Source organism: Oncorhynchus kisutch, unplaced genomic scaffold, assembly GCF_002021735.2.
Source record: "Oncorhynchus kisutch isolate 150728-3 unplaced genomic scaffold, Okis_V2 scaffold793, whole genome shotgun sequence".
Taxonomy (NCBI): Eukaryota; Metazoa; Chordata; class Actinopteri; order Salmoniformes; family Salmonidae; genus Oncorhynchus; species Oncorhynchus kisutch.
In genome coordinates, this window is record NW_022262738.1 from 142,501 (window position 1) to 152,978 (window position 10,478).

The 10,478-nt window shown below is 45.1% G+C and overlaps 2 protein-coding genes across 2 annotated transcripts; both read right to left on the reverse strand.

Annotated features, from left to right (window-relative positions):
- Positions 1 to 5,035: 5,035 nt before the first annotated feature.
- On the reverse strand, positions 5,036 to 6,164 carry LOC116362121 (NUAK family SNF1-like kinase 1). Its single transcript, XM_031816422.1, has one exon. The coding sequence runs from the start codon at positions 6,049 to 6,051 to the stop codon at positions 5,461 to 5,463; it is 591 nt and encodes a 196-aa protein (XP_031672282.1). The 5' UTR covers positions 6,052 to 6,164; the 3' UTR covers positions 5,036 to 5,460.
- Positions 6,165 to 6,167: 3 nt separating this feature from the next.
- LOC116362122 (NUAK family SNF1-like kinase 1) lies at positions 6,168 to 10,124 on the reverse strand (the record flags this gene model as incomplete). The annotated part of the gene is given in 5 exon segments (XM_031816423.1): positions 6,168 to 6,583; positions 7,975 to 8,062; positions 8,064 to 8,108; positions 9,772 to 9,891; positions 10,059 to 10,124. Coding segments are annotated over 5 exon segments (735 nt in total), but the record flags the coding sequence as incomplete, so codon positions are not given.
- Between the last annotated feature and the right edge of the window lie 354 nt (positions 10,125 to 10,478).

Genomic DNA, 10,478 nt, shown 5'->3' on the forward strand with positions numbered 1-10,478 from the left:
TGTAGCCAACACCTTATTCCTCCTGTGTTAAATTACATACTGTAGCCAACACCTTATTCCTCCTGTGTTAAATTACATACTGTAGCCAACACCTATTCCTCCTGTGTTAAATACCCCTCCTTCTCCTTTATCTTCTCAACAACCTCAGTGAGAAATATGGACTGGCCTGGTCTGGTCTGTGACATGTCTTCTTCCTGCTGGCTGTCAGAGAAAACAAAGCCTGCAGCTATAATACGGTTGTTTTGACAACTAGGTAGTGTAAGAGGAACATGGAGAACAAGGGACATGGAGTACTTATTTTCCTTTGCTGAGGGAGACTTTTACTAGAGTCAGCATGGGAAGACTTTAATAGACGCACGCAAGAACACACACCAGAGACGACAAGAGACTGAAATGGAGCTGTTTATTTGAGATGATTCAGAAAGAAGATATTGTGAGAATCTGTGGTTTCCTCACTCTCCTGACTACATACATGATTTCCCACTGTAATACGTAGTAGAGAACAACGCTATTACACAATCTGAAACAGTTTTTTATAAAAACCAGAACAGCACATCTGTGATGGTAACAAACAAAAGCACGATCCAGGTTGAACCATCTATAACCAGATAGTAACTATAGTAACAGTAATAACTTCACTATTAATAGACAGCAGCAAAATAAAGCTTAAATAACATTATAATACTTCATCATAAGATAATATCTAGTTGTCCTGTAGTTATATGACCTATTGTAACAAACAGATGTAGGCTAACATCTGTTTAGTCTAGTTAGGCAGAGGACAGCTTGGGGGCTCTTAGACCTGTTGAGACGTGATGCCACCCCTTTCTTTTCCATTACATTCTACATAGCTGTGTGTGTGTGTGTGTGTGTGCGCGCAGGCACGTGCGTGTGTGTGTTTTCAGTCTTACGACTCCCAGAGAATCACTTGTGTTTACAACTTGTTCTTTACTGTTGTTGAACTTTAACCTCTTCAGTCCCTTATACACACACATACCGCTAACCCTGTTTTCATAGGAGGCAGGTCCCCTTCCAGTTATTAAGGCAGACCTGGTACACATCCTCTGCCCATAAAATAAAACCATACAATGTTTCTATATTTTGGAAAAATCAAAAACAGAAGCATGATTCAAAACAAATCCTATGAAAATACTAACATAGTATCATTTTTCTGCGCTGTAAAATCCAGTTAAAAAATACAATTTCAGTCCATACAATACTTAACAAGACTGTTGGTTGTTATGGTAACACCCTGGGCCCTGAGCCATAAAGACCCCTGACCTTTCAGAATCATTCATTGGCTGATTTTTATTTATTTTGATGAGCTATCCGTTGGCATATGTGACATTTCCACAGTGGTGCTCCATTGATTTCTCAACACTAATATCAGTAACACTAATTTCAGTCTGTTTGGGTTTCTCGGACACCGCCCGATTGTTTAAATGTCTGGGTCTGTGTCCCAAATGGCAACCTATTCCCTATGTAGTGCACTCCTTTTCACAAAGGGCCCATAGAACTGCGTTCAAAAGTAACCAATAGGGTGCCATTTGGGACACAAACCCAGACATTTAAACAACCGTGTGGTGTTTGAGAATCTCAAACACACTGAAACATATAATTGCCTGGGTTATTTCTGTTCTAGAATGGTACTGAAGGTTATGCCCTCTCACCAAGCCACGCTTCATAGAGCACATATAACTGGTCCAGCAGCACACAGACTGTAGAGAGAGAAGGCCATCTATATGTAACACTCACAGTCAGCTAACACACTGCTGTTCTACCAAGGATGTATAGTACCAGCTACAGTGACTGTAATGACTTTCAGCTTTAGTGACTGTAATGACTTTCAGCTACAGTGACTGTAATGACTTTCAGCTACAGTGACTGTAATGACTTTCAGCTACAGTGACTGTAATGACTTTCAGCTACAGTGACTGTAATGACTTTCAGCTACAGTGACTGTAATGACTTTCAGATACAGTGACTAATGACTTTCAGCTGCAATGTGTTGAACTGTGTATCTTCCCAACTTAAAGCTTAACTTATTTGGTCAGCTGAAACATAATTCCCTTCACCCTTCCAAACATTCTCTCCATTTTACCTTTTTCACTCAACCTTTCTCTCTCTCTACTCCCCCTTTCTTTTCCCAGCTACACTAAGCTACTGTCTATCATCTCTCCTCTCTCAGCCCCCTCTCTCTCTCTCTCTCTCAGCCCTCTCTCTCAGCCCTCTCTCTCTCTCAACCCCCTCTTTTCTCTCTCCACTCTGAGTCTTCAGTCTGGGGAGGAAGAGGTGTAACAGCCCTGGCCAGCACCAACTTCCCTCCACAAACAAGACCTCTACAACCAACCCATTAACCCCTCCCACTGACTCACGTCTATCTACCCCTTGTTTTTTCAGTATTTCTCTTTCTAAACAACGACAGTTCATTTACATATGGCCTACACATGAGCTAGTCCTGTAGACTGGAGGGCTTGTAGCGACAACTCTGTGAAGTTTTGACTCCACGTCTCTACCCACCCTTCTTCTGTTATTTCAGTCGTTCTGTCTTTCAGTCCCCTTTCTAAAACAACGACAGTTCTACTGTGAAACCAAATGGTTACGAACATGAACAAGTCCTAGTTGTTTCGACTCGGGAGACTGCGTGGTCACAGCTCTGTGAATCGCCTCCCTATAGTTGTGTCTCATGTGGTGAGTTTGGTTGGTTATCTATCTGTTCCTCCATAAACCTTCAGGAAATACAGTACATGATAACATAGCACTAATAAAGGCACTTCCTGTGGACGGCCCATACAGTAGACTTATAGCAATACACACGGTTTGCTCTTCAACCTTCCCACTGTGATACTGAACAATAGATGTCCTGCTGGATTAGGACACATTCATGTCAATTCAATCAAGCAGTACTATTATACAGTACCATTCCTTGAAGGGTACATACACCTCAGTACGTCTTGAAATGACCAAAACACGCAGGCAATATATGTCTGTTTCCACAATATAAATAGATAACACACGGTTATCATTAGGTTGAGATAACATGAACAGTAGTCCTAACTGTCTGTTATCATTAGGTTGAGATAACATGAACAGTAGTCCTAACTGTCTGTTATCATTAGGTTGAGATAACATGAACAGTAGTCCTAACTGTCTATTACATTGAGATAACATGAACAGTAGTCCTAACTGTCTGTTATCATTAGGTTGAGATAACATGAACAGTAGTCCTAACTGTCTATTACATTGAGATAACATGAACAGTAGTCCTGACTGTCTGTTACATTGAGATAACATGAACAGTAGTCCTAACTGTCTGTTATCATTAGGTTGAGATAACATGAACAGTAGTCCTAACTGTCTGTTACATTGAGATAACATGAACAGTAGTCCTAACTGTCTGTTACATTGAGATAACATGAACAGTAGTCCTAACTGTCTGTTACATTGAGATAACATGAACAGTAGTCCTAACTGTCTGTTATCATTAGGTTGAGATAACATGAACAGTAGTCCTAACTGTCTGTTACATTGAGATAACATGAACAGTAGTCCTAACTGTCTGTTATCATTAGGTTGAGATAACATGAACAGTAGTCCTAACTGTCTGTTACATTGAGATAACATGAACAGTAGTCCTAACTGTCTGTTACATTGAGATAACATGAACAGTAGTCCTAACTGTCTGTTACATTGAGAGTAGTCCTAACTGTCTGTTACATTGAGACAACATGAACAGTAGTCCTAACTGTCTGTTACATTGAGATAACATGAACAGTAGTCCTAACTGTCTGTTACATTGAGATAACATGAACAGTAGTCCTAACTGTCTGTTACATTGAGATAACATGAACAGTAGTCCTAACTGTCTGTTACATTGAGATAACATGAACAGTAGTCCTAACTGTCTGTTACATTGAGATAACATGAACAGTAGTCCTAACTGTCTATTACATTGAGATAACATGAACAGTAGTCCTAACTGTCTGTTACATTGAGATAACATGAACAGTAGTCCTAACTGTCTGTTACATTGAGATAACATGAACAGTAGTCCTAACTGTCTGTTACATTGAGATAACATGAACAGTAGTCCTAACTGTCTATTACATTGAGATAACATGAACAGTAGTCCTAACTGTCTGTTACATTGAGATAACATGAACAGTAGTCCTAACTGTCTGTTACGTTGAGATAACATGAACAGTAGTCCTAACTGTCTGTTACATTGAGATAACATGAACAGTAGTCCTGACTGTCTGTTACATTGAGATAACATGAACAGTAGTCCTAACTGTCTGTTACATTGAGATAACATGAACAGTAGTCCTAACTGTCTGTTACATTGAGATAACATGAACAGTAGTCCTAACTGTCTGTTACATTGAGATAACATGAACAGTAGTCCTGACTGTCTGTTACATTGAGATAACATGAACAGTAGTCCTAACTGTCTGTTACATTGAGATAACATGAACAGTAGTCCTGACTGTCTGTTACATTGAGATAACATGAACAGTAGTCCTAACTGTCTGTTACATTGAGATAACATGAACAGTAGTCCTGACTGTCTGTTACATTGAGATAACATGAACAGTAGTCCTAACTGTCTATTACATTGAGATAACATGAACAGTAGTCCTAACTGTCTGTTACATTGAGATAACATGAACAGTAGTCCTAACTGTCTGTTACATTGAGATAACATGAACAGTAGTCCTAACTGTCTGTTACATTGAGATAACATGAACAGTAGTCCTGACTGTCTGTTACATTGAGATAACATGAACAGTAGTCCTAACTGTCTGTTACATTGAGATAACATGAACAGTAGTCCTGACTGTCTGTTACATTGAGATAACATGAACAGTAGTCCTAACTGTCTATTACATTGAGATAACATGAACAGTAGTCCTAACTGTCTGTTACATTGAGATAACATGAACAGTAGTCCTAACTGTCTGTTACATTGAGAGTCGTCCTAACTGTCTGTTACATTGAGATAACATGAACAGTAGTCCTAACTGTCTATTACATTGAGATAAAATGAACAGTAGTCCTAACTGTCTATTACATTGAGATAACATGAACAGTAGTCCTAACTGTCTATTACATTGAGATAACATGAACAGTAGTCCTGACTGTCTATTACATTGAGTAGTCCTAACTGTCTATTACATTGAGATAACATGAACAGTAGTCCTGACTGTCTATTACATTGAGCTTCACCACAGCATGGTTTGTGACTCTGAATGACATACAACACAATATTTATTTAGCTCTATTGAACATATAAAGATTTACAGCAGCACTGTCTCTGAGAGGGTAGATTCAGTACATTAAGGTGGCTGGGATGCCCAGTTCACAACACACCTGGCCAGTCCTAAACCCAGAAATGAGGGTTCAAGTGTGTGTCTGTCCTTCCCATGTCCCTTCCCTTCCAAACTCCCAACTCCACCTCCTCTAGGTCAGATTGCTGCTGATGTCCAGGGTGTGTTGGTAGACCTGGGTCATATCATCCATGTCCCCTAGCAGAGAGAAGCTGCCGTCGTCACCAGGAGACCCTGGTGTCCCTCGGGTCCCCACCTTCCCCCCATGGAGCCCCCCTGCAGCCGTCTGGAGGCCCCGTCTGAAGCCTGCCAGCTGGAGTAGATCCTCAGCCGACATACAGGCCCTGACGTGTGGCTGCGGGGACGAGGGAGACCAATCCATTCCCATTAAGGGGGGAACACTGGAGAGACCCATCTCCTCACAGACAATACTGGAGGGTTTACTCTGGCTGCGAGAGAGGCCCGAGTCCCCCGGAGTCTCTCCGTGGAAGCTCATATTGGACAAGCCACTGTGGAAGGAAGTGGAGTTGCCGTACTTCCCATTACGCTTCAATATGCCCTTTCTCCCCATGGACCTCTTTGTTGGTGAGCTGGCGGGTGGGGCCATGGAGGTGCTGCCCCCTAGCAGTTCAGAGGACTCACTGCGCTCCGGGGAGGAGTAGTAGCCAGACTCCCGCTGCTGGTTGTTCTTCAGGATGCCCTTCTTGGGGAGGGTGGGCACCATCTTGGCCGGCGAGACCCCCAGGCGATCCTGATCATCGTCCTCCTCCTCATCTCTCTCGGGGCTGGAGAGCAGCTCCCTTCCCTCGTGGAAGTGCAGGGAGCGACTCAGCTCGATCTCCCCAGGCTGTGGGACCTCTGCTCAGACACATGCATCTTCAGGATCCCCTTGGGTCTCTTCAGTCCTGGTTTGTCTTTGTCTTCCCACGCGGTGTGATGGTGGAGCGCTCCGCTATCATTCTCCTTCCTGGACTTCCTCAGGCGCTGGCGGCCAGCATGGGGGGGTACGGCGGGGTGTTCCGAGCGGGGAGGCTTGACCAGCGCCACCCTGGGTGACTCTGTGGTGCGGTTCTGCCAGTCGATAAAGCGTGCTAGCGTTGGAGAAGAGATGCAGCCACTGTTGTCCTTCTGGATGTCACAGTCACACACAGTGGTCTTCCAGCCCCAATTGACCCACCAGTGGTTGGCGATGTCTTCCACCGTGGCTCGACGCTCCGGATTAACCATCAACATCCAGCGGATCAGACCACGAGCATCTGGGAGAGAGTGGAAGGTGAGGCGGACAGAGACTTTAGCAACAATCTATGGCATTATTTAACAGACAGAGAGAGAGAGGAGACAGTTACAGAGAGAGGGAGGAGACAGCTACAGAGAGAGAGAGAGAGAGGAGACAGCTACAGAGAGAGAGAGAGGAGACAGCTACAGAGAGAGAGAGAGGAGACAGCTACAGAGAGAGAGAGAGGAGACAGCTACGGAGAGAGGAGACAGCTACAGAGAGGGAAGACAGCTGAAGAGAGAGAGAAGGGAGACAGCTAAAGAGAGAGAGAGAGGAGACAGCTAAAGAGAGAGAGAGAGAGAGGAGACAGTGAGGAGAGAGAGGAGACAAACAGAGAGAAAGAGAGAGGAGACAGCTACACAGAGAGAGAGAGAGGAGATAGCTAAAGAGAGAGAGAGGAGACAGTTACAGAGAGGGAAGACAGCTGAAGAGAGAGAGAAGGGAGACAGCTAAAGAGAGAGAGAGAGAGGAGACAGCTACAGAGAGAGAGGGGAGACAGCTACAAAAAGAGAGGAGACAGCTACACAGAGAGCGAGAGGAGACAGCTAAAGAGAGAGAGAGAGGAGACAGCTACAGAGAGAGAGGGGAGACAGCTACAAAAAGAGAGAGGAGACAGCTAGAGAGAGAGGAGAGAGCTACAGAGAGAGAGAGGAGATAGCTACAGAGCGAGAGAGAGGAGACAGCTACAGAAAGAAAGAGGAGACCGCTACAGAGAGAGAGAGAAAGAGGAGACAGCTACAGAGAGCGAGGGGAGACAGCTACAAAAAGATAGGAGACAGCTACAGAGAGAGAGGGGAGAAAGCTACAAAAAGAGAGAGGAGACAGCTAGAGAGAAAGAAGAGAGCTGCAGAGAGAGAGAGAGAGAGAGAGGAGATAGCTACAGAGCGGAGACAGCTACAGAGCGAGACAGAGCGGAGACAGCTACAGAGAGAGGAGACAGTTACAGAGAGAGAAAGAAAGAAGAGACAGCTACAGAAAGAAAGAGGAGACAGCTACAGAGAGAGAGAGAGAAAGAGGAGACCACTACAGAGAGATAGAAAGAGGAGACAGCTACAGAGAGAGAAAGAAAGAGGAGACAGCTACAGAGAGAGAAAGAAAGAGGAGACAGCTACAGAGAGAGATAGAAAGAAGAGACAGCTATAGAGAGAGAGAGAGGAGACAGCTACAGAGAGAGATAGAAAGAGGAGAGAGCTACAGAGAAAGAAAGAAAGAGGAGACAGCTACAGAGAGAGGGAGAGAGAGAGGAGACAGCTACAGAAAGAGAGAGGAGACAGCTACAGAAAGAGAGAGAGGAGACAGCTACAGAAAGAGAGAGAAGACAGCTACAGCGCGAGAAAGAAAGAGGACACAGCAACAGAGTTAAACTAGTACCTGAGGACTGTGTAGGTTCCCTGTACTCTCCGTTGGTGATCTGGCGGATGAGTTTATTGTGGTCTTCCCCATCGAAGGGCATGGTCCCCATAGACCAGGGTGTAGAGAAGAACTCCCAGGGCCCAACTGTCTACCTGGAAACACAACACACTGGTAGTTACAATACTGTCTACCTGGAAACACTACTGTCTACCTGGAAACACAACACGCTGGTAGTTACAATACTGTCTACCTGGAAACACTACTGTCTACCTGGAAACACAACACGCTGGTAGTTACAATACTGTCGACCTGGAAACACTACTGTCTACCTGGAAACACTACTGTCTACCTGGAAACACTACTGTCTACCTGGAAACACTACTGTCTACCTGGAAACACTACTGTCTACCTGGAAACACTACTGTCTACCTGGAAACACAACACGCTGGTAGTTACAATACTGTCGACCTGGAAACACTACTGTCTACCTGGAAACACAACACGCTGGTAGTTACAATACTGTCCATAGCGTTCTTGTATGGTGGCCTCAGTAGCACACAGACCTCAAGGCTGCTGATTTACTACTGTTGGTTTGTCATGGTTATACTTCCTACTGTTTTCACACCCGTCTGCTGGCTAAGATAATGGCCCTTTAATGTGTTTTAACAGAAAGAATAACAAGATTCTGTATCTTCTCCAAACACTCCGTTCTTTGCACACTGATTGCTGTTGTAAAAGCCATGTCAAGGTCTGTGACTTAAGTGATTGGGTTCTGTTCTGATGAGGTTGCCTTTGGCTCTGAGGTATAGACCTTAGGCTTCGGCCCAAATGACAGCATATTCCCTATGTAGTGACCAGGGCTCATAGAGAACATGGTTTAATTTGGGACACGGGCCGTATTCTCTGATTAGCTGAGATAATCTCCAGGAATCACAGTGTTCTGTAAATCACAGCTAGCTGGGAAACAATGGACGATTAGTCTCTGGGGAAGTCTACTCCCCTGACTCCATAACCTCAGTGGTTGCGTGTGTGCGTGCGTGCGTGAATATAGAGCTGTGATTGTTGGCTTGGACTCTGTCGGTCTCGGCCTCTTTGACCAGCTGTGTCAAACCGAGGAAAGGCTTTTCTCAGGAAGCTAAAGGAGATGGGAGTAGAGGAGGGGTGACAGGGTCAGCTGGTGTAGGGGTCATTATGTCAGATTTACTGTAGGGTGGAGAGGGGCGGCTCCTAATGTCTCATGAAATGATGGGACTCCTGGAGTCATAGTCATTCTGGGTCTATGTTTGGTAACATGTTGAGACTCCTTTCAGATGAGTGAGCTGACCTGGGCTGGCTGTTGGGGAAGTGGCTGTGAAGCCTGGCTGGCTGGGCCTGACAGGATGTGTGTGTGTGTGTGTGTGTGTGTGTGTGTGTGTGTGTGTGTGTGTGTGTGTGTGTGTGAGTAAACTTCCTCCAAGACAGGAATGGGTGTTCACTACCTTCACTTGTCAGCTTAAGGACAAACCCAGAGGAGCAAGAGCACTTTTTGGGATGGGGGTTCCCTTCAGTGTTTCCCTTATCCAACTGTTATAGGGAATTTGTTCTGGGGATTTTCCACTGGTGAGAACCCGGGAGTTTAGATTTGTGTCTTATTTCCATGAGCCTCAGAGAGAGTATGATGTACAGCAGGATCAGTCCAGCAGGTCTGAAATAAGACTCTCTGGGTTTCAGAATGACACAGATCAGAAGTGAAGAGAAGGATTTCCCTTGTTCACTGCCATGTGGGCTATTCGTGTCTTACCGTGTGTGTGTGTGTGTGTGTGTGTGTGTGTGTACCTCTGGACCATGGTAGGGCCTGCCGTTGACGATCTCTGGTGAGGCGTACAGAGGGCTGCCACAGAACGTCTGAAGGAGCTCGTCTTTGTGGTAAAGGTTGGACAGACCAAAGTCAGCAATCTGGAGGAGCGAAGAGCATGACAATCAACGTTAAATGACCCTTGGATAAGACTCGCAGATCCCTGATTGCACCTGTAAAGAGACTGTTCCTATCGCTAAGATGCTGTGTTGAAATACAGCATATGAAAGACAAGAGATGGACATCTCTACGGGGTCAAAGGTCTTACCTTGATATTACAGTTTTCATCCAGCAGCACGTTTTCCAGTTTTAAATCCCTGTGCACCACTCCGTTCTACAAAGACAAAACAAGTCTAATTAAACTGTGACCCATTTACACACACACACACACACACGCCCACGTACACACACACACACGCCCACGTACACACACACACACACCACACACACACACGCCCACGTACACACACACATGCCCACGTACATACACACACGCCCACGTACACACGCCCACGTACACACACACACGCCCCACGTACACACACACACGCCCACGTACACACACACACGCCCACGTACACACACACACGCCCACGTACACACACACACGCCCACGTACACACACACACGCCCACGTACACACACCTGCGCACACACACACACACGCCCACGTACCACGTACACACAC